Genomic DNA, 25,708 nt, shown 5'->3' with positions numbered 1-25,708 from the left:
TTCGGCTCGCTGGGGGCTACGCCCCCAGGCCCCCATGATGTACGCTTGCAAATTCGGGGATAAGAGCAATTTGGTGATTGGTAAAATTCGGACATGAGGTCGTGCCAGGAAATTCCCTGGGGGGTTTAACGTTACCAGGGGTTAAGACATCAGGGGGTTATCTGGTTATACCAGGAACTTCCCAAGGGGGGTTAAGAGATATGGTGAGTGGTAAAATTCAGACATGAGGTCATGCCAGGAAATTCCCTGGGGGGGGCTAAAGTTACCAGGGGGGTTAACACATCAGGGCGTTTAATTTACTCAGGAGGTTATCTGGTCATACCAGGAAATCCCGAGGGGGGGGGTAATGTTATCGGGGGTTAATGAAGCACACCAGGCCCCTTTCGGGTGTTGGCCAGATTCGGGGATAAGCGGAATTCGGAATTATCTTGGACCTATGTTATTTAATTTTTCAGTTTTAATCAAAATTTTGACTTTAATGGCGTTTTTACGGGTTAACCGTTAGAGATACGAGAAAAAGTAATGGACCTTTCCTGTCGGAAATTTAATTTTATCTTTCGATTCCGTCGTCAGATTTTAGCTGCGAACTTTGGTTTAGCCTGGAATGAGCTCGGAAGAAAAGTTTGCACAGGTCAGCTATCGTGAATTATAAACGTAATAAAAACAGACCTTAAAAAGGCAGTATGTTGAACAGTTGGTTTAATATCATCAGGAGATTATCTAGTCAAGATAGGAAATTCCCTGGGGGGGGGGGGTTAATGTTACCGGGGGGTTAACACATCAGGGGGTTTAATTTACTCAGGAGGTTATCTGGTCATACCAGGAAATCCTCGGAGGGGGGTTAATGTTACCGGGGGCTAATGACACACCTGTCCCTATTTTAGACGGTGTTGTGTCTGTGAACAAAATAAAAATTTATTCTGTCCCTATCTACTATTGACGCATAGCTAACGCTCAGCCAACTTATTATGTGGGGTTGTATTCACTCGTTAACCTAGCAAAGCCTGAATCCTGATTGAATTACACAAATATTAGTCACATATAGGCCTAATATATATTTAAAACTCCAAAAATTTCCAATTCACGACAAATATTTTGCTATTTATCGCGTTTTCAGGCTTATTAAAGTACATACAGCAAAAAGTTACTGGACTTTTTTTGTAGAACACGTTGTTTACTAAAACTTATTAAGTCGCATTTTTTTGAGCTACGACCAACCGTTTAGCCGCTATCAAGCCCGGAATGTAAATTTGTAGGCGAAAATTTCAAAATATTTTCACTTAATCGCGTTTTGCGGTCAAACTAATGGAGATAGAGTAAAAAGTCACTTGACCTTTTATGTAGATCACTTCATTTCCTATATCTAACCTGTGTTTTATTTTGCCCTCCGACCAATAGTTTTGCCGCTATCGACACCAAAAACAAAATTTTCACGTAAATATTACAAATAAATTGCACATAACCACGTTTTTTCGGCCAAACCAATGCAGATAGGGCAAAAAGTCACTGGACCTTTTCTGTAGATCACATAATTTGCTAATTTGATGGGTCAATCAGATTTGAGCTACGACCTACCGTTCGGCCGCTATCGGGCTCGAAAGTTTATTTCAAGCGAAAAAATCTCTGGAATGTCAAATGTTCGAGCGTTTTGTCGCTTAACCATAGAAGATAGAGCAAAAAGTCACTGGACCTTTTTTATAGTTCACTTTATTCCTGACCATGAATTTTTCGTCAGATTTTGAGCTAGCTCCAACGGTTCGCCCGCTATCGGGCTTAAAAAAAAGGCCAGCAACGGTAAAAAATGCGCGTTTTTTTTAATAATTTTTTGAGGGGTTTAAAAGTAAAAATGTCCGGTTTTCAGACTTTTCCTCCGGGTCATATTGCAAAAGGTACCTGCATGCCAAATTTCAAGTTTCTAGCACTTCTAGAACTATGTTAGAATTTGTATATATCTGTCAGTCAGTGAGTGAGTGAGTGGTTTCACATGCGGCTGTATATATAATAGGACTCGCCTTCGGCTCGCTGGGGGCTACGCCCCCAGGCCCCCAAAGTAAACGCTTGCAAATTCGGGGATAAGCGGAATTCGGTGACTGGTTAAGTCCGGACATTAAGTAAATGACAAGGGATTTAAAAATTGACCTTTTTCATAGATTTTTTTCCGGATTCGTAAAAACTTTTGACTTTGAGGGCATTTTGCGGTTAAACCGTTAGAGATACGACAAAAAGTGACTGGACCTTTCTTGTTGGAAATTTAATTTTGTCTTTCGATTGTGCCCTCAGATCTGATCTACGACCTATGGTTTAGCCAGAAATGAGCTCGGGAGAAAAGTCTGCACGGGTCAGCTATCTTGAATTGTTTAGTATAAACATAATAAAAACCGACCTCAAGGCAGTATTTTAAGTCGAACAGGGGGTTTAATATCACCAGGAGACTATCTAGTCAAGGCGAGAAATTCCCTGGGTGGGTGATTAATGTTAAGGAGGTTAAGACAAGAGGGGGTTTAATTTCGTCAGGATATTGTCTGGTCATATGAATAAATTCCCAGGGGGGTTAACGTTACCGGGGGATAAGTCTCCAGGGGGTTATCTGGTCATACCAGGATCTTCCCAGGGGGGGGGGTTAAGAGATTTGGTGACTGGTAAAATTCGGACATGAGGTCATGGCAGGAAATTCCCTGGGGGGGTTTAATGTTACCAGGGGGGTTAACACATCAGGGGTTGAATGTACAGGAGGTTATCAGGTCATACCAGGAAATCCCCGGGGGGGGGGTTAATATTACCGGGGGTTAATGACACACTTGGGCCTTTTTTAGAGGGTATTGTGTCTGTGAACATAATAAATATTCCTCTGTCCCTATCTACTATTGACGCTTAGCTAACGCTCAGCCAACTCCCGAAGTCACTGAACCTTTTCTGTAGATCACGTGATTTCCTAAATCCCGTTTAAAATTTGTTTTGAGTTACGACCAACCGTTTAGCCGCTATCAAGCCCGGAATGTAAATTTTTAGGCGAAAAATGTCCAATATTTTCACTTAATCGCGTTTTGCGGTCAAACTAAGGGAAATATAGTAAAAAGTCACTGGACCTTTTTTGTAGGTCATCTTATTTCCTAAATAAAACGTTAGTCTTATTTTGACCTCCGACCAATGGTTTCGCCGCTATCGACCCCAAAAACAAAAGTTTCGCGTAAAAGTTACAACAAAATTGTACATAATCACGTTTTTTTTTCGGCCAAACCAATCGAGATAGGGCAAAAGATTACTGGACCTTTTCTGTAGATCGCGCAATTTGCTAATTTGATGGGTCAATCAGATTTGAGCTACGACCAACGGTTCGGCCGCTATCGGGCTTGAAACATTATTTTTATCGAAAAAATCTCTGGAATTTCAAATGTTCGAGCGTTTTGTCGCTTAACCATGGAAGATGGAGCAAAAAGTCATTAGACCTTTTTTGTAGTTCACTTCATTCCTGACCATGAATTTTCCGTCAGATCCGAGCTAGCTCCAACGGTTCGCCCGCTATCGGGCTTACAAAAAATGCCTGCAGGGGTGAAGAATGCGCGATTTTTTGGGAATTTTTTTGAGGGGTTGAAAATGAAAAATTCTCACTTTTCGGGATTTTCCTGGTGGTTACACGTGGAAAGCTATCTGTGTACCAAATTTCAAGTCTCTAACTCATCTGGAAGTAGGTTAGAATTAGTATACGTGAGTGAGTCAGTCAGTCAGTTACACATGCGGTTGTATATATATTAGACTCGCCTTCGGCTCGCTGGGGGCTACGCCCCCAGGCCCCCAAAGTAAACGCTTGCAAATTCGGGGATAAGCGGAATTCGGTGACTGGTTAAGTCCGGACATTAAGTAAATGACAAGGGATTTAAAAATTGACCTTTTTCATAGATTTTTTTTCCGGATTCGTAAAAACTTTTGACTTTGAGGGCATTTTGCGGTTAAACCGTTAGAGATACGACAAAAAGTGACTGGACCTTTCTTGTTGGAAATTTAATTTTGTCTTTCGATTGTGCCCTCAGATCTGATCTACGACCTATGGTTTAGCCAGAAATGAGCTCGGGAGAAAAGTCTGCACGGGTCAGCTATCTTGAATTGTTTAGTATAAACATAATAAAAACCGACCTCAAGGCAGTATTTTAAGTCGAACAGGGGGTTTTAATATCACCAGGAGACTATCTAGTCAAGGCGAGAAATTCCCTGGGTGGGTGATTAATGTTAAGGAGGTTAAGACAAGAGGGGGTTTAATTTCGTCAGGATATTGTCTGGTCATATGAATAAATTCCCAGGGGGGGTTAACGTTACCGGGGGATAAGTCTCCAGGGGGTTATCTGGTCATACCAGGATCTTCCCAGGGGGGGGGGTTAAGAGATTTTGGTGACTGGTAAAATTCGGACATGAGGTCATGGCAGGAAATTCCCTGGGGGGGTTTAATGTTACCAGGGGGGTTAACACATCAGGGGGTTGAATGTACAGGAGGTTATCAGGTCATACCAGGAAATCCCCGGGGGGGGGGTTAATGACACACTTGGGCCTTTTTTACAGGGTATTGTGTCTGTGAACATAATAAATATTCCTCTGTCCCTATCTACTATTGACGCTTAGCTAACGCTCAGCCAACTCCCGAAGTCACTGAACCTTTTCTGTAGATCACGTGATTTCCTAAATCCCGTTTAAAATTTGTTTTGAGTTACGACCAACCGTTTAGCCGCTATCAAGCCCGGAATGTAAATTTTTAGGCGAAAATGTCCAATATTTTCACTTAAATCGCGTTTTGCGGTCAAACTAAGGGAAATATAGTAAAAAGTCACTGGACCTTTTTTGTAGGTCATCTTATTTCCTAAATAAAACGTTAGTCTTATTTTGACCTCCGACCAATGGTTTCGCCGCTATCGACCCCAAAAACAAAAGTTTCGCGTAAAAGTTACAACAAAATTGTACATAATCACGTTTTTTTTTTCGTCGGCCAAACCAATCGAGATAGGGCAAAAAGTTACTGGACCTTTTCTGTAGATCGCGCAATTTGCTAATTTGATGGGTCAATCAGATTTGAGCTACGACCAACGGTTCGGCCGCTATCGGGCTTGAAACATTATTTTTTTTTATCGAAAAAATCTCTGGAATTTCAAATGTTCGAGCGTTTTGTCGCTTAACCATGGAAGATAGAGCAAAAAGTCACTGGACCTTTTTTGTAGTTCACCTCATTCCTGATTATGAATTTTTCGTCAGATCCGAGCTAGCTAGAACGGTTCGCCCGCTATCGGGCTTACAAAAAAGGCCTGCAGGGGTGAAAAATGCGCGATTTTTCGGGAATTTTTTTGAGGGGTTTAGAAGTAAAAAAGTCCGGTTTTCAGACTTTTCCTGTTGGTTACACGACAAAAGGTACCCGCGTGCCAAATTTCAAGTTTCCAGCACTTCTAGAACTATGTTAGAATTTGTATACATCCATCAGTGAGTGAGTGAGTGAGTGGTTTCACATGCGGCTGTATATAATATAGGACTCGCCTTCGGCTCGCTGGGGGCTACGCCCCCAGGCCCCAAAGTAAACGCTTGCAAATTCGGGGATAAGCGGAATTCGGTGACTGGTTAAGTCCGGACATTAAGTAAATGACAAGGGATTTAAAAATTGACCTTTTTCATAGATTTTTTTCCGGATTCGTAAAAACTTTTGACTTTGAGGGCATTTTGCGGTTAAACCGTTAGAGATACGACAAAAAGTGACTGGACCTTTCTTGTTGGAAATTTAATTTTTTGGTCTTTCGATTGTGCCCTCAGATCTGATCTACGACCTATGGTTTAGCCAGAAATGAGCTCGGGAGAAAAGTCTGCACGGGTCAGCTATCTTGAATTGTTTAGTATAAACATAATAAAAACCGACCTCAAGGCAGTATTTTAAGTCGAACAGGGGGTTTAATATCACCAGGAGACTATCTAGTCAAGGCGAGAAATTCCCTGGGTGGGTGATTAATGTTAAGGAGGTTAAGACAAGAGGGGGTTTAATTTCGTCAGGATATTGTCTGGTCATATGAACAAATTCCCAGGGGGGGTTAACGTTACCGGGGGATAAGTCTCCAGGGGGTTATCTGGTCATACCAGGATCTTCCCAGGGGGGGGGTTAAGAGATTTGGTGACTGGTAAAATTCGGACATGAGGTCATGGCAGGAAATTCCCTGGGGGGGTTTAATGTTACCAGGGGGGTTAACACATCAGGGGGTTGAATGTACAGGAGGTTATCAGGTCATACCAGGAAATCCCCGGGGGGGGGTTAATGACACACTTGGGCCTTTTTTACAGGGTATTGTGTCTGTGAACATAATAAATATTCCTCTGTCCCTATCTACTATTGACGCTTAGCTAACGCTCAGCCAACTCCCGAAGTCACTGAACCTTTTCTGTAGATCACGTGATTTCCTAAATCCCGTTTAAAATTTTGTTTTGAGTTACGACCAACCGTTTAGCCGCTATCAAGCCCGGAATGTAAATTTTTTAGGCGAAAATGTCCAATATTTTCACTTAATCGCGTTTTGCGGTCAAACTAAGGGAAATATAGTAAAAAGTCACTGGACCTTTTTTGTAGGTCATCTTATTTCCTAAATAAAAACGTTAGTCTTATTTTTGACCTCCGACCAATGGTTTCGCCGCCGCTAATCGACCCCAAAAACAAAAGTTTCGCGTAAAAGTTACAACAAAATTGTACATAATCACGTTTTTCGGCCAAACCAATCGAGATAGGGCAAAAAGTTACTGGACCTTTTCTGTAGATCGCGCAATTTGCTAATTTGATGGGTCAATCAGATTTGAGCTACGACCAACGGTTCGGCCGCTATCGGGCTTGAAAACATTATTTTTATCGAAAAAATCTCTGGAATTTCAAATGTTCGAGCGTTTTGTCGCTTAACCATGGAAGATAGAGCAAAAAGTCACTGGACCTTTTTTGTAGTTCACCTCATTCCTGATTATGAATTTTTCGTCAGATCCGAGCTAGCTAGAACGGTTCGCCCGCTATCGGGCTTACAAAAAAGGCCTGCAGGGGTGAAAAATGCGCGATTTTTCGGGAATTTTTTTGAGGGGTTTAGAAGTAAAAAAGTCCGGTTTTCAGACTTTTCCTGTTGGTTACACGACAAAAGGTACCCGCGTGCCAAATTTCAAGTTTCCAGCACTTCTAGAACTATGTTAGAATTTGTATACATCCATCAGTGAGTGAGTGAGTGAGTGGTTTCACATGCGGCTGTATATAATATAGGACTCGCCTTCGGCTCGCTGGGGGCTACGCCCCCAGGCCCCAAAGTAAACGCTTGCAAATTCGGGGATAAGCGGAATTCGGTGACTGGTTAAGTCCGGACATTAAGTAAATGACAAGGGATTTAAAAATTGACCTTTTTCATAGATTTTTTTCCGGATTCGTAAAAAACTTTTGACTTTGAGGGCATTTTGCGGTTAAACCGTTAGAGATACGACAAAAAGTGACTGGACCTTTCTTGTTGGAAATTTAATTTTGTCTTTCGATTGTGCCCTCAGATCTGATCTACGACCTATGGTTTAGCCAGAAATGAGCTCGGGAGAAAAGTCTGCACGGGTCAGCTATCTTGAATTGTTTAGTATAAACATAATAAAAACCGACCTCAAGGCAGTATTTTAAGTCGAACAGGGGGTTTAATATCACCAGGAGACTATCTAGTCAAGGCGAGAAATTCCCTGGGTGGGTGATTAATGTTAAGGAGGTTAAGACAAGAGGGGGTTTAATTTCGTCAGGATATTGTCTGGTCATATGAACAAATTCCCAGGGGGGGTTAACGTTACCGGGGGATAAGTCTCCAGGGGGTTATCTGGTCATACCAGGATCTTCCCAGGGGGGGGGGTTAAAGAGATTTGGTGACTGGTAAAATTCGGACATGAGGTCATGGCAGGAAATTCCCTGGGGGGGTTTAATGTTACCAGGGGGGTTAACACATCAGGGGGTTGAATGTACAGGAGGTTATCAGGTCATACCAGGAAATCCCCGGGGGGGGGGTTAATGACACACTTGGGCCTTTTTTACAGGGTATTGTGTCTGTGAACATAATAAATATTCCTCTGTCCCTATCTACTATTGACGCTTAGCTAACGCTCAGCCAACTCCCGAAGTCACTGAACCTTTTCTGTAGATCACGTGATTTCCTAAATCCCGTTTAAAATTTGTTTTGAGTTACGACCAACCGTTTAGCCGCTATCAAGCCCGGAATGTAAATTTTTAGGCGAAAATGTCCAATATTTTCACTTAATCGCGTTTTGCGGTCAAACTAAGGGAAATATAGTAAAAAGTCACTGGACCTTTTTTGTAGGTCATCTTATTTCCTAAATAAAACGTTAGTCTTATTTTGACCTCCGACCAATGGTTTCGCCGCTATCGACCCCAAAAACAAAAGTTTCGCGTAAAAGTTTACAACAAAATTGTACATAATCACGTTTTTTTCGGGCCAAACCAATCGAGATAGGGCAAAAGATTACAGGACCTTTTCTGTAGATCGCGCAATTTGCTAATTTGATGGCTCAATCAGATTTGAGCTACGACTAACGGTTCGGCCGCTATCGGGCTTGAAACATTATTTTTATCGAAAAAATCTCTGGAATTTCAAATGTTCGAGCGTTTTGTCGCTTAACCATGGAAGATAGAGCAAAAAGTCATTAGACCTTTTTTGTAGTTCACTTCATTCCTGACCATGAATTTTCCGTCAGATCCGAGCTAGCTCCAACGGTTTCGCCCGCTATCGGGCTTACAAAAAAAATGCCTGCAGGGGTGAAGAATGCGCGATTTTTTGGGAATTTTTTTGAGGGGTTGAAAATGAAAAATTCTCACTTTTCGGGATTTTCCTGGTGGTTACACGTGGAAAGCTATCTGTGTACCAAATTTCAAGTCTCTAACTCATCTGGAAGTAGGTTAGAATTAGTATACGTGAGTGAGTGAGTCAGTCAGTCAGTTACACATGCGGTTGTATATATATTAGACTCGCCTTCGGCTCGCTGGGGGCTACGCCCCCAGGCCCCAAAGTAAACGCTTGCAAATTCGGGGATAAGCGGAATTCGGTGACTGGTTAAGTCCGGACATTAAGTAAATGACAAGGGATTTAAAAATTGACCTTTTTCATAGATTTTTTTCCGGATTCGTAAAAACTTTTGACTTTGAGGGCATTTTGCGGTTAAACCGTTAGAGATACGACAAAAAGTGACTGGACCTTTCTTGTTGGAAATTTAATTTTGTCTTTCGATTGTGCCCTCAGATCTGATCTACGACCTATGGTTTAGCCAGAAATGAGCTCGGGAGAAAAGTCTGCACGGGTCAGCTATCTTGAATTGTTTAGTATAAACATAATAAAAACCGACCTCAAGGCAGTATTTTAAGTCGAACAGGGGGTTTAATATCACCAGGAGACTATCTAGTCAAGGCGAGAAATTCCCTGGGTGGGTGATTAATGTTAAGGAGGTTAAGACAAGAGGGGGTTTAATTTCGTCAGGATATTGTCTGGTCATATGAACAAATTCCCAGGGGGGTTAACGTTACCGGGGGATAAGTCTCCAGGGGGTTTATCTGGTCATACCAGGATCTTCCCAGGGGGGGGGTTAAGAGATTTGGTGACTGGTAAAATTCGGACATGAGGTCATGGCAGGAAATTCCCTGGGGGGGTTTAATGTTACCAGGGGGGTTAACACATCAGGGGGTTGAATGTACAGGAGGTTATCAGGTCATACCAGGAAATCCCCGGGGGGGGGGGGGGTTAATGACACACTTGGGCCTTTTTTACAGGGTATTGTGTCTGTGAACATAATAAATATTCCTCTGTCCCTATCTACTATTGACGCTTAGCTAACGCTCAGCCAACTCCCGAAGTCACTGAACCTTTTCTGTAGATCACGTGATTTCCTAAATCCCGTTTTAAAATTTGTTTTGAGTTACGACCAACCGTTTAGCCGCTATCAAGCCCGGAATGTAAATTTTTTAGGCGAAAATGTCCAATATTTTCACTTAATCGCGTTTTGCGGTCAAACTAAGGGAAATATAGTAAAAAGTCACTGGACCTTTTTTGTAGGTCATCTTATTTCCTAAATAAAACGTTAGTCTTATTTTGACCTCCGACCAATGGTTTCGCCGCTATCGACCCCAAAAACAAAAGTTTCGCGTAAAAGTTACAACAAAATTGTACATAATCACGTTTTTCGGCCAAACCAATCGAGATAGGGCAAAAAGTTACTGGACCTTTTCTGTAGATCGCGCAATTTGCTAATTTGATGGGTCAATCAGATTTGAGCTACGACCAACGGTTCGGCCGCTATCGGGCTTGAAACATTATTTTTATCGAAAAAATCTCTGGAATTTCAAATGTTCGAGCGTTTTGTCGCTTAAACCATGGAAGATAGAGCAAAAAGTCACTGGACCTTTTTTGTAGTTCACCTCATTCCTGATTATGAATTTTTCGTCAGATCCGAGCTAGCTAGAACGGTTTCGCCCGCTATCGGGCTTACAAAAAAGGCCTGCAGGGGTGAAAAATGCGCGATTTTTCGGGAATTTTTTTGAGGGGTTTAGAAGTAAAAAAGTCCGGTTTTCAGACTTTTCCTGTTGGTTACACGACAAAAGGTACCCGCGTGCCAAATTTCAAGTTTCCAGCACTTCTAGAACTATGTTAGAATTTGTATACATCCATCAGTGAGTGAGTGAGTGAGTGGTTTCACATGCGGCTGTATATAATATAGGACTCGCCTTCGGCTCGCTGGGGGCTACGCCCCCAGGCCCCAAAGTAAACGCTTGCAAATTCGGGGATAAGCGGAATTCGGTGACTGGTTAAGTCCGGACATTAAGTAAATGACAAGGGATTTAAAAATTGACCTTTTTCATAGATTTTTTTCCGGATTCGTAAAAACTTTTGACTTTGAGGGCATTTTTGCGGTTAAACCGTTAGAGATACGACAAAAAGTGACTGGACCTTTCTTGTTGGAAATTTAATTTTGTCTTTCGATTGTGCCCTCAGATCTGATCTACGACCTATGGTTTAGCCAGAAATGAGCTCGGGAGAAAAGTCTGCACGGGTCAGCTATCTTGAATTGTTTAGTATAAACATAATAAAAACCGACCTCAAGGCAGTATTTTAAGTCGAACAGGGGGTTTAATATCACCAGGAGACTATCTAGTCAAGGCGAGAAATTCCCTGGGTGGGTGATTAATGTTAAGGAGGTTAAGACAAGAGGGGGTTTAATTTCGTCAGGATATTGTCTGGTCATATGAACAAATTCCCAGGGGGGGTTAACGTTACCGGGGGATAAGTCTCCAGGGGGTTATCTGGTCATACCAGGATCTTCCCAGGGGGGGGGTTAAGAGATTTGGTGACTGGTAAAATTCGGACATGAGGTCATGGCAGGAAATTCCCTGGGGGGGTTTAATGTTACCAGGGGGGTTAAACACATCAGGGGGTTGAATGTACAGGAGGTTATCAGGTCATACCAGGAAATCCCCGGGGGGGGGGGGGTTAATGACACACTTGGGCCTTTTTTACAGGGTATTGTGTCTGTGAACATAATAAATATTCCTCTGTCCCTATCTACTATTGACGCTTAGCTAACGCTCAGCCAACTCCCGAAGTCACTGAACCTTTTCTGTAGATCACGTGATTTCCTAAATCCCGTTTAAAATTTGTTTTGAGTTACGACCAACCGTTTAGCCGCTATCAAGCCCGGAATGTAAATTTTTAGGCGAAAATGTCCAATATTTTCACTTAATCGCGTTTTGCGGTCAAACTAAGGGAAATATAGTAAAAAGTCACTGGACCTTTTTTGTAGGTCATCTTATTTCCTAAATAAAACGTTAGTCTTATTTTGACCTCCGACCAATGGTTTCGCCGCTATCGACCCCAAAAACAAAAGTTTCGCGTAAAAGTTACAACAAAATTGTACATAATCACGTTTTTTTTTCGGCCAAAACCAATCGAGATAGGGCAAAAGATTACAGGACCTTTTCTGTAGATCGCGCAATTTGCTAATTTGATGGCTCAATCAGATTTGAGCTACGACCAACGGTTCGGCCGCTATCGGGCTTGAAACATTATTTTTATCGAAAAAATCTCTGGAATTTCAAATGTTCGAGCGTTTTGTCGCTTAACCATGGAAGATAGAGCAAAAAGTCATTTAGACCTTTTTTGTAGTTCACTTCATTCCTGACCATGAATTTTCCGTCAGATCCGAGCTAGCTCCAACGGTTCGCCCGCTATCGGGCTTACAAAAAATGCCTGCAGGGGTGAAGAATGCGCGATTTTTTGGGAATTTTTTTGAGGGGTTGAAAATGAAAAATTCTCACTTTTCGGGATTTTCCTGGTGGTTACACGTGGAAAGCTATCTGTGTACCAAATTTCAAGTCTCTAACTCATCTGGAAGTAGGTTAGAATTAGTATACGTGAGTGAGTGAGTCAGTCAGTCAGTTACACATGCGGTTGTATATATATTAGACTCGCCTTCGGCTCGCTGGGGGCTACGCCCCCAGGCCCCCATGATGTACGCTTGCAAATTCGGGGATGAGCGGTTAAATTTACGCTTGCATATTCGAGATAAGAGGGATTTGATGATTGTTAAAATTTAGACATGAGGTCAAGCCAGGAAATTCCCTGGGGGGGTTTTAATGTTACCAGGGGTTAAGACATCGGGGGGTTATCTGGTCATACCAGGAACTTCCCAAGGGGGTTAAGAGATTTGGTGATTGTTAAAATTCGTACATGAGGTTTCATGTTCCCTGCTCTATCCGATTCCGAGAATCGTACGGGTCATATCGCTTCGCTAACGCTCAGCCAATTGATATGTGGTGTATAATAACAATCAATAGACATCGCAGAACAGTTAAGTTATGTGTTCGCGAAATTAGAAGACAAGAAGAATTTTATGGTAACTAAAGTCAGCGTATATCATAGTTTAATTTTCCGGATTCACCCAAACTTTTGACTTTGAGAGCGTTTTACGGCTTAACCGTTAGAGATACGAGAAAAAGTGACTGGACCTTTCTTGTCGGAAATTTAATTTTATCTTTCGATTCCGTCATCAGATTTTAGCTGCGAGCTTTGGTTTAGCCAGGAATGAGCTCGGGAGAAAAGTCTGCACTGGTCAGCTATCTTGAATTGTTTAGTATAAACATAATAAAAAACCGACCTTAAGGCAGTATTGTAAGTGGAACAGGGGGTTTAATATCACCAGGAGACTATCTAGTCAAGGCGAGAAATTCCCGGGGGGGGGGGTGATTAATGTTAAGGGGGTTAAGACATCAGGGGGTTTAAATTCGTCAGGATATTGTCTGGTCATATGAACAAATTCCCGGGGGGGTGGGTTAATGTTACAAGGGGTTAATGACACACCTGGGCCTATTTTAGAGGGTGTTGTGCCTGTAAACATAAAAAAAACACTTTGTCCCTATCTACTATTGAAGCTTCACTAAAGCTCAGCCAACTCCCGACGTGGAGGGGGGTTTTAGTCACTCGTTAACGTATTAATACAAGGTCAATCTGGAACCAGCACGAATCGCACTAATTATAGTTGCAAGATTTAAAACCCCTAAAATTGACGACAAAGAATTTGCCTTTTAGAGTATTTACCAGGCTTACGGAAAGATAAACGACAGAAAGCTATTGTACCTTTTTTGTTGATTTTATCAATAGCTAGTTATAAATAGTTTTACATTTAAGCTACGGCCAACTGTTCGGCCACTATCGAGTCCGAAATGTAAGTTTTTAAGTGAAATTTTCGACATAATCACGTTTTTACGGCTAAACCATGGAAGATAGAGTAAAAAGTCACTGAAACTTTTGTGTACATCGCATTATTTTGTATTAAAATCAAATTTTTATTCTGGCCTAGAACTAAGGTTTTGTCTGCAATGGAGCACAGAAAACAATATCTCACGTAAAACTTGAAAAATCGATACATTAAAACGCGTAATGCGGCCAAACCATTGGGGATAGGGCAATATGTTACTTGACCTTTTTTGTAGATCACGCCGTTTTACTAAATCCTAATGAAAATTTAATTTGAGCTACGACCAACCGTTTAGGCGCTATCGAGCCCGAAAGGTAAATTTTTGGGCAAAATTTTCAAAATGTTTTCACTTAATCGCGTTTTGCGGCCAAACCAATGGAGATAGAGCAAAAAGTCACTGGACCTTTTTTGTAGATCGCTTCACTCCACACTAGCGTTTTTTTCGTCAGATCCGAGCTACGACCTACGGTTTAGACACTACAGAGCGTCAAACAAAAGTCTACAAGCGAAAATTGCCAAAATTCGGCAAAATGTTCGAGTTTGGAAGCATTTTACGGGTTGATCGGTAGAGATGTGGGAAAATCTAATGTGCCTATTTTGTAGATCAGAAAATTCGCTAAATCCCCTCAAAAATTAGATTTGAGCTACGACCAACGGTTTATTCGCTAGACGGCTCTAAAGCAAAAAACTACACCAGTTTTTAACCAGTTTCAACCGGTTTTTAATTTTTTTGAAGGGTTAAAAAGTAAAAATATCCGGTTTTCAGACTTTTCCTGTGGGTCATATTGCAAAAGGTACCTGCATGCCAAATTTCAAGTTTCCAGCACTTCTAGAAGTATGTTAGAATTTGTATATATATGTCAGTCAGTGAGTCAGTCAGTATCACATGCGGCTGTATATATATAGGATTAGAACAGCAAGGTAAACCAAAATGTGCTACAAAAGTTTATACCGTCTACGTTATACTATAAGTAGATTACAACGGTCAAATGTAGACGAGTTTTGCCCAATGTAGGCTTCTCAGAGCCACATATGTATATTTTTGATCTTGTAGCAGGGTATTAGATAGTATGGCATAGTTAAATATAGATTTTATTTTGAAATCATAGTTACTCCGACATACTCAAAATGTGCAATAATCCCCAGTGGTAAGTTTACCTAATCTCGTGAAGAATGTACGTACTCATTGATTGTTAAAATCTGTGTTTGGTGGGTCAGATTATTATATAGGTAATTATGGTTGTCTGTGATTTTATTGATATTAAGATGACTAATCTATAAAATTTAAGAACCTGATTATACTGTTATCCATTTGAAACATTGTCTAAACAACAAACCTTTAAATGTCAAAAGATAAGAATGATGCGAAAGTGCTCTCAACTCAAATCTAAACGGGTCTACAGTTTATACGCTAGGAATCAATGACGATACGTGCGGAGAAATTGAACCTGATCAGGTCTTAGGTTCAACGGAGGTTCGAGACATACTCTGATGGTTACATAAAGAAATCCGCCTAACAAAGTATGAGATGATATTGAATTTGAGGAATAAAGAGATAAGTGTTATGTTATCTCTCTGTTTTAATAATTTGTTCTAGCTGAAAGTGAACATTTCTCAAAATATTTCTTGAACCACAATTTACTCCATCTTGATACTTATTATTATGGTACTGATTTAAGTGTATTGTAAAGTATGTATACAACAAGTTATTTTATTTAGTTTCCATTTGCAAATTCATCCTATCCTGATATTAATGCTAGACAATATCAAACAATGTCATATATATCTCATGAGTTTGACTGATCGGATACATCCTGGTGTAGTCATCAATCATCATCTTCTTATTGCCAATTCATTGCGATCACGATCGCCTATATTCAGAAACATCTGGTTTTTGTTCCTTCGCTGTTGAAGTTTCATACTCTTCTATTTATACAAACAACAGTAGTTATCAATCATAGATTTCTAAATTAAATAAATTTCTACGTATATTTTTTATCTATGCTAATAGTATAAGCCATTTAGAAATGTTTAGCGTTTTTTAAAGCTACATTGACTAATTTTTTAATTAACACTTAATTTGAATGAAAATTTTAAGAAAGAAATATTGGGATTTAATTTTAAATTACATTTTGAGGAATTAGGATAAAAACCAATATGTAATCCTTCGGCAAGTTACTGCTGGTAAGTTGAAATTATTAGGAAGGCGGTTCACTGCCTTAAATTGATCAGAACTTGTTCTGCAGTTACATTAGTTCAGAGAAGGCTATGGTTCTCAGGTTGGATATGGCTGGGGCGATGAGAGAACACCGCGGATGTCCATCATAATTTTTGGGAAGGGGAAGTATATAACTGCCAGCTCATAATTTTTGCCCTTCTTTTGGTAATTTTCGTGATTTAAGTTGATGCACTGTAGCGCCGTGTTTTTTAATTTTTTTCCCGCGAGGATTTTGAGGAAAAATTAAATTCATAGACACTACAGAGCAATCTGCATAACTGATTCTCGATGAACAATAGAGCACAATAGAATCGTACAAGTTACATTTGGTTCATACTTGCAAGAAAAGTGAATTAAAATTTAACTTTGTTAATAACTTTAATTCAGATTTGGAAATTTAGTAATTTATTAATATTTAATTTGAACTGTTTTATTGTGAATTATTAATTTGAAATTAATTGAACATTAATTATTTTTTGAGAGAGTTGTATCTGAATTACAAAGACTTGAAAGTTAAGGTACAACTAGTGGAAAGAGAAGTTTGAATTTTGAGCGAACTAAGAAGTTAATTTTATTTTAGTTTTTTCCAAATGGCATTTGATTTTTATTTGAAAACCTTATTATTATATTTTAGAAGGGAGCTCTGATTGTTAGTTTGATATATTTCATTGATATTTTTATTTCTTGCCAAAGGACCTTTAAAAATTATTAATTGGTTTATCAATTCTTTGTGGAAAATTCTGAAACATTGAACTTATTTACCAAGTTTAAAATAAATCCATTATTTTTATTTAGAACTGTGATTTTTATTTAAGACAAAACTGATAACATTTAATAGTTTTTAAATCTAGTAATAAATTTTACTGAACATTCACTCGGAAGTTACTAATCAAAACAAATTTATATCATCTTGGATATATGAATATTAATATGTACAATGTAAGTCGTTATAAAGTTGTAGAAGATGTATAACATACTGGAAAACATATGTTTTTCAAGGTGAAGTATAAAAATAATTGTTAATAATATTGTATAATTTTCTCACCAATTATTTACATACTAATTACAACATGAATCCCTTAACGCATTGGATTCTAAAATATTTTTGCTAGCCAATGTTTAACTAACAAAAACAAACTGAATGGTTTGCCCACTCGAACTTCTACATGAATGTTTTTCTACAACCGACGGTGCAAACTTGTATGAAGATTTCTGGTACGTGTGAATTATATTTTTTGTCATACAATGTTAAATTTCCCTTCTTCCCAAGATCAAGAAAAAATTGTTAAACTGTTTTATTTATGGTAATTGTTAATTTACTTTGATATTAAGGTGTTTTAGAGGCGTTGCTGCTTTTGCCTCTGTTCTGATCAACCCAACTTTTGTCAAAGACAAATAATATAGGTTTAATGTTATTAAACCTTTACCTAAAACAGTGTTGTGTTAAAATGTAAAGTTAATGTCAGATTATTTTGTCTCTTAAATCTGCACTTCTAGCAGTTACGCGCTTATTTTCACGCAATTTAGTAGGCCTTGCACGTGTATGACCACTACTGGTTTGAGTGAATTTTATTTCCGACGCCAATGTTGAGTTATCCTTGTTGCCACGATCAAGAAAATACGTTTAAAAGTTTATATTTATGGCTATTCTAATTTAAATTGTTAGATAGTAACATTATCTTTTAGATCTAATATTTAATATTTAATTAAAATGCATAGCTAAAAGTACGGTAACAATGACATTACGGTTTGTATCCTTTTGAACTGAAAAACATTGTATCATTTTAGAACATTTAGAGCTGGTATTAATACTTTGGTTAAAAACACAGTCCAGCGAACTTTCATGTAGCATAGTTCTCGCCGACTGCTACAAATGGAATCTTTGGTGTCAAATTCTGACCATCTTATGTTTTGAGATATTTTGTAAAATAGATAAGTGCTTACTTAATTGCTGAAATCTAAAACGACGTTTAAAATACTTTCAATCACTATGAATGTAAACAAATTTAAAATAATAAACAATGTTTACACATAGCAGTTGATAAAATTAGAAATTCTCTTTTACTTAATATTTAAGAATTTTTAGAGAGATTATATTGTTACTTTAAAGACTAGAGGGGCGTAGCCCGGAGGGATTTTAGAAATAAGAATATGCATGTATTCATCTCAGCGACCTTAAGAGTCTGCATGTCAAATTTCAGCGCAGTCGTTTGAATAAAAAGTCAAGTTAACTTTACAGACAAGCAATAGTTTAAGTAACGTTCAATAAATAATGAAAACTACTTAACTTACTAATTACTCCTCATATTTAAAAATTGAATGATAGAAGATTAAAATTGTTTGAAGCCTACGAAACAACAAAATTTAAAAAAGACGCAAGGTACACATACATGTACTATATTATAAAGTGATCGAAAAGTGAAACTTTAAGTTAATTTATTTTAAACACAGGTAAAAAAAATTAGCGCCATATACATTTAATTTTTGGCTATGTAAAAAACAGAACTGTCACGTATTTTCAGTTTCCAATTTGCAGGCGTTTTTAAAACTGTAATGTTCTAAATTAAATTGGTGGACCACACGTTTTTCACTTCGGGGTATGAAAAATAGATACTACCTGATTCTCAGCCATACTGAATATGCATATAGAATTTGGTAAAAATCGGTAAAGCCATTTCGGAGGAGTAAGGTAACTAACATTATAACACGGGAATTTTTATATGAGATTTCCATGCAGTATTCTTTAAAAGCATTACTTTTCTTGAATATGAAAACTATAAAAGGTAATTATGGAGTTTAATGAGAAATATGCTAATTTGACGAATTAATTACTAAAGGTCTCCTTACTGTAAGTCATTACTGACAGAAATTTAACATAAAAATTAAATGACTGTTAAAATATGCTAATAATATTACACACTTATGAAGCTAATGTATAGTATAAGTACATGAAGATCCCGTGTTCAGGTTAATGAGGCGTGTATGTTCTAAAATATAACAGAAATTTTAACCACTTAATAATTTTAGTAGTAGTATTTTTGTTAATTATTGAATATTGTTATATTTTCCAGCTGAAATAACTATTTTCATAAGGGTTATTTGAATTGCACTACTTACTTATTTAAGGATTTAAGGGATTCAAAGTTTAATAAAATTGTACGTTATTATTAAGTTGTATCGTTAGAGCCATATCTATGCGGTATATAATTTTCGATACGTAATATCTTATTAGATTCTATGTTCATAACCGTATTAACATTTTAAATATTAACAACAACAAAAACAAAAATTCAAACTTTTCATTTAAAGATTAAATAATTTTTGTGTAGTTACTTCCAAAAGATAATTAATGTTATTCTTAATCTAGAAGTTATATTTAAACTTTGTTACACTATAATAGATACATTAACAAAGTATATAATGTAACGTGTATTATTCCAAACTTTTTCAACATTTAAAACACACATACTACAAACAGAACTGATATTGAGTGAAAGACATAAAGACAAATGTATATCTATTTCTTTCAGGATCATGTAACCTACTGGGGTTTTATAAATTTAGTTAACTGTTAAATCAATAATTTATTCACTCGTAATAATCACAAGTTAAATTTTTAGAGGTCTTCTCGTTTCAATTTCTGAGACACGATGTTATGGTCCTATTCCTTGGACTTAGAACTTTACGTTGTTCTGCGGCAAATCCCTCACATATTTCTGATGATTACATATTACTGTTTAATTCCTCATACACACATGGTTTAGGATATGAAATAGTTATTGAAGGATATATTCACTCCCTGTGGTATTTTAACCAAAACATATGCATAATATAAAAATTTCAAAACTACCAATTCAAAATATAAATAATTCCAAACATTTCCTAGAACTATACATTATTGGTATTACTAATTTTTATGATGAATTCTTACAAACTTCATTGTATTTGAGTTTGAAAACGAAACTTTATAATATGTTTATCGTATGTCTAAAAGTGTAAAAATCAAAGCTACTTAGCATGTCTACCCAGAGTTTTCGCTTGAATAGTTAATACAGATAAAGCATAATAATAAATATATAAGGTTAAAAAACAACAAAGATCTCAATGTTCAGGGAAGTTTAATAGCTCGTCCATATGTCTTACACAAAGGAAATAATTAAACCTTGGGATAGCTAGCGGCAGTAGCAATACCGCACATGTTATTGTGGTTCCTAGCCATCATGACGTAGCCGTTCATGCCCCAGTCACTTCCCCAGGAGTTCTTCACCAGCCAGTAGGCGCCGCCCTTCTTGGCTGAGCTGTATCCAACAGCCAGAACACCGTGGTCCAGAATTAAAGAAGAGCAATCGGGATTCTGGTACACTCCTGGACAACAATGTGAGCACGTTACGTTATGAGGACAAATACACGGTTAGTCTAGTTTTCACAGGTAGAGTTAGTTACTGCAGTATGAAATTACCACTCTTGTAGTGTTTAAAGGACGTGTGGTCAGCGTCAATGGCGACTGAGATCGGCCCAACCGTGGCCACAGCCTTCTGCAGAGCCTTCTCGCTGCCTGAGGTGATGTCAACATATCCATTGTCGGTGGCTCCCTTGTTCTTGGGGTCGTAGCGGCAAGTGTCACTCTGTAAATAAAAACACGGTTTTTGTTTTAATATTTTGCTAGATGCATCTAACATTTAAATGTTAACACTGAAAGTAAAACAAGCCGTGGTTGACAGCAAAACGTTCTGTTGCCATTAGAACTGTCGCACACAAGACTAAAAAAATTCCCTTAAACATTTTTTCCACTACTATAATAAAGTAATAAGTAAGAAAAGCATAAAATATGAATTTTAGCAATATTTATTATGTATGTATAGTATTAAGAGCCAGCAAGCGTACTATTTTTTTCTAATACACATACCAACAATTTTTTACCGATTACAGCCACATCCCATCAGTTTGTATAAAAGCAATTTGCACAATAATTTAGGATGTTTTTTTGGCAGGAAAAATAATTTAAATTATATAAAGAAGTGAGCTGGATTATTTACTTACTTTACCCTCGTAGGGGTAAGATGCCTCTGTGTCAATGCCCTTGTTCTTTTTCACGTAAATGAAAGCGTTATCCATGAGACCACCGCGACATCCTTTGTTTCCTTCAGCAGTTGAGCAGTCCATAACATTCTGTTCACTGAGTGACACCAGCTTCTTAGTCTTCAGGTAATGTTGACCCTCGAGACTTCCAGTCTGTTAAACACAACGTCAATTCAAAACAGTTTTATTAAATATTTATAGCATAGCTGAGATTTCAATATATCACTAATAATCTATAGAACATATTTTTATAAAAGCTCAAAGACTTACAGCACTGAAAGCCCAGCAAGATCCACAAATTCCTTGGTCCTTGACTTCAGTGACAGCTCCTTTCTTCCTCCAGTCCACGTTCTTAGGAAGCCTGACGTTCTCTGAGTTGTCGAAGGCATCTCCAGTCCTCTCAAGTCCCTCTGGGCGCTTGTAGCCATTCATCATGATCACGAACTCCTCGGTGGTCTGCGTGGGAATTGAAAAATTCATTATTTTCACATTGGTAGGTAAATATAATTGACAAAGTATTTTTGAGAATAGTAAAAATATTAAACAGCAAAATTTCTGGTTTAAACCCCTAACAATATTAAAACACTTGATAAGCGATTTACGTCGGTTCATATCCATAGAAAGAGACACTAATTTTATATATTTCATCTTAGAAACTCTAGTGTCACTAAGTAAAATGTAATTGTAAGTACTTCAGACCTGTAAATTAACATGAGCATTTGTAATGTTCCGACTATCGTGTAATCGAAATTTATTTTCCGTTTAAAAAACTAAAAGGCTAAATAATTTATAAACATAGAATAAGGTAACCAGTATCCCGCTTAGTGTCGTATGGAAACCCGTGCAGCAGAAATACGTGGAATGGGGAAATAAGTGAATATCACACATTTGATAATCAATTTTACGTGATTGTCTAGAGTGGCTGTCAAAAAAGGATCTGAATTTTAAGAGTATTACTAAGAAATACGATAATATATGAGTACGAGATATAAAAAAGTGTTTGATTGCCGAGTCCAATTTCAGTTCTCCGTCCATTTATTGTTTTGTCTGCCAAGTTGGACTCAACATTCAAACCGAATTAACCATTCCTACAATTGATGTTCAGTAATTATATATGTTTATTTTCCACAAAATAATAATTAGACTAAATGCTAGTCCTTAGTAAAACTTAATCTATTTTACTTCAGAGAGGTAGTCAAGGGTGATAATATACCTCTAGACTTTTTGAACGTCATCTTCGTCTAATCACAGTGCCTATTACAGTTATTTTTTAGTGTCCCCTGGTTCGCCGATTAAACAAAACATTTAACCCTTAAACTCCCATTGAAGTGATTCAATGGGTCTTTGCTTCTTGTTTTTTCATATAGAATTTTATTGTATATATACATATCATACAACACATACCAAATTTTTTTTGTATTATAAGTTTTAAATTTATTGTAATATATATATATATATATATATATATATATAGCAATATATAGCAATATATATATATATATATATATATATATATATATATAAAGCAATTTTTGTTATTCTCTATATAAATTATAAGTTACATTTTACCCCAATTTTATCATACTATTGTAACTTTTATTATATACGGTATGAGTTTGAGAGGTAGAGAGGGCTTGATAGCCGTAACCCCACCTCTTTAACAAAGGCAATTTTCTTATAATTTAAAAACGTAAATATTTTATTTTATTCTCATGTTCATAGGAATTTTTAATTTATAAAAAATCTAAGTAATAAAACTGCAAGGTATTTGAAAAATATAAATTTTCGTAGGAAAAGTATTTAAAATATCGTCGGTATACAAAATGTTTTAATATATATCAATATATTGAGAAATCCTTAAACGTTCCTGCGGTATAATTAATTAAAATAGTGTCTAACATATGACTTATATCATCATATAGTACATCACTTATCATTATTTGTTGTAAACCTATGAGTGTTTATTTACTTACCAAATCGGAATATTTATTGATTTCAACATCAAAAGAAACTTCGCCATTTTCAAACTTTTCATTGTGCTCTCGTACAAACTGCAGGTTTCCAAGGAAAATATTCTTTCTGTTCTCTTCTTCTTCTGGTGTATCGTATTCTCTTTCGTGGGCCACCTAAATTATAGATGTCTATTAGGTTTGAAATATCAACTATTACAAATTTAAATATAATCTAACCTATACATATACAAATTTTAGTGTCTATATTAGTAATTGAATATTTTAGGTTGGGCATTTTCTAATGTTTGGGGATTTATTGGAACGTACATTTAAAAATTAGAATAAAATTAAAAAGAATGATAAAAGTTAACAAAGTAATATTTCGTTGAAACAAACTGTATAAGCAAACTAAGTTAACTAGGTTGTGTGTGTGTGTGTGTGTGTGTGTGTGTGTGTGTGTGTGTGTGTGTGTGTGTGTGTGTGTTTGCATATAAAATATTTAGCACGTTAAAATATTATATTTAAGTTTATTTAAATTACAATTCACTATTCTTACAAGGTTAATAGTTTTGAAATTGTTCTTCCATGAATCCCTAATATTGTACTTCTGAAATGTAAACGGACAAATGTTTTATGAGCTTGTGCCTCATTGCTACCAGACGATCATGTAAAATAAAAAAATCGTGTTTTTTTTAATTAATATCGATTTTTTATTTTTGCAATATTATAAAATATACGTTATGTCCTCATTCGCATCTTAATTTGAACTAAAAACATATACTCTACAATAAGGAGACATTCTAATAATATTACAAATTCGAAAGTTACTTTTTTGTTTGTTTTGCTTTCACGCGTAAACGACCAATGTAATGAAATTTTACGTTGGCATTCTTAGGGCCGCTGGTGTGAATCTTGGTCTAGCAAATATTCTACCTTAGTCATCTTTAGAGTTGATAAATATTCATTTAAAGATCCTGTTAAATGTAATGGACTGTTCTACTTGATATAAACATTGTACTATGAAAAACTATCATTCGTTTAATATTGGCAACTGTAAATGTTTGTCCATTTGTAGTCTTCAAACCATAGAGATAGCTTGAAAGTAGCATTTACTATTATTTAAAGGTTTATGCAGATAGTTAAATTAACAGTAAATAACGTTTAATCGCACATTTTTGCAACATTATATACGCAGTGCATATATCAAAGACAAAGCTACTGTCTAGGTTCTACTATAGATTTTAAAACCGTTATAAGACCAATTTAATTATTTTATATTTTACAGAAGTAAGCTTTTTAAAAGTATTTATGTATATATATATATATATATATATATATAGTTTCTTGATTGGGGTAACAAAGCAACCTCAAATATTCAAATATGGCACCGGAAATGCCTTATACCGGAAGTAAATTACAATGGCTGAAATTAGGCAATTTTTGATAGAAGTTGATTCCTCAGACCCGTATATACTATGAATATATATATATATATATATATATATATATATATATATATATATATATAATTTCAAACATGGAATCACAAAAAATTACTTGCTCCGCCGGGACTTCGAACCCGGATCTCCACTTACCGTGTGAATGTGCTACCCAGCACATATTTCCTAGAAGGTACTTTGTACTAAAGTATCTTTAAATATTTTCTTTAAACTAGTATTGCTCAATCTCATACAAAATGTGAATTGAGATCCAGTTGCAAGTTTAGTTCATCACCGTGAAGCTTCTAACGGAATAGAAGCGTACCCCTAGGTATGGTACATTTTAAGGTGGTTTCATATTTATGTTTTATACTGTATTTGTTGTGAATAATATAGAGATAGCGGATCATTGCGATTTAAGGTTCTGATTATGCAACTTTTCTGGTGAGTCGTTTTATTACCATCAAGCTTTGGACATTCAAAAGGTATTAAGGCTGTTGGTATTAATGTAACATCCAGTAAAAGTCTAAATTAAAACTAATTATTCGAACATGTTCTGACCTTAAAGCTGAACGAGTCTACTGTTGAATTAACAGTATGAGCAGAAAAAGCGAACCTGAAGGTCATCTCAAAGGACGAATCAAAGATCAGAAAACATAAACTCGACATGTGGTTCGAGGACATACTGTGAAGGTTACATCAAGAAATAACCAAGAAATATGTTTTACTGACTTGTTTGAGTTGCAGATAAACATTTCTTAGAATATATCTTGTACCACATTTTCCTCAGTCTTTGACTGAAGTGTATTTCTTCGTATGTTTTTTAAAACTTTTATACAACATTGATCTCTCCTCTTATCAAGGATAATTACTGGAACTCTGAATTGAAAATCTTAAAACACTTCTTGTTTATCTCTGAATAGACTGTTGGTTCCCTCTATTCGCTGTGTGTATGAATTTTAACATTGAAGGTTCACCTTAAGTAGGTAGGTATATGATCCCACTGACAAACGTACAAGTTGCAACCTGCCACGTGATATTTGCACATCCTGCTTCTTAGAGTATGCAATTTTAATAAATGTAGTAAATACATTTAACCTAATAATTAATTTTATCATGGCTTTGCTGTAAATGTATTGTTAACTATGTGTACACTAAGTTAGTTTATTCACTTTCTAACTGTAAATCCAACCTACACTAATATGAATAACAGAAAGTATCAAACAACGTAATCTATAGCTCATGAGTTGAACTAA

General features: G+C 36.9%; 1 protein-coding gene and 1 pseudogene across 1 annotated transcript; both read right to left on the bottom strand.

The window, feature by feature from the left end:
• Window positions 1-25,708, bottom strand: part of LOC124370362 — a 77,245-nt pseudogene that overhangs the window by 13,070 nt on the left and 38,467 nt on the right.
• On the bottom strand, window positions 20,084-25,079 carry LOC124370360 (procathepsin L-like). The gene is made up of 6 exons (XM_046828649.1): window positions 25,014-25,079; window positions 23,035-23,187; window positions 21,332-21,517; window positions 21,023-21,214; window positions 20,442-20,607; window positions 20,084-20,347 (listed from the first exon to the last, which is right to left on the bottom strand). The coding sequence occupies exons 1-6, from the start codon at window positions 25,077-25,079 to the stop codon at window positions 20,139-20,141; spliced, it is 972 nt and encodes a 323-aa protein (XP_046684605.1). The 3' UTR covers window positions 20,084-20,138.

The sequence above is a fragment of the Homalodisca vitripennis genome, unplaced genomic scaffold (genome assembly GCF_021130785.1).
Source record: "Homalodisca vitripennis isolate AUS2020 unplaced genomic scaffold, UT_GWSS_2.1 ScUCBcl_131;HRSCAF=1313, whole genome shotgun sequence".
NCBI classification, from domain to species: domain Eukaryota; kingdom Metazoa; phylum Arthropoda; class Insecta; order Hemiptera; family Cicadellidae; genus Homalodisca; species Homalodisca vitripennis.
The sequence above is the reverse complement of the archived record's forward strand: the minus strand, read 5'-3'. Positions and strand labels throughout refer to the sequence as shown.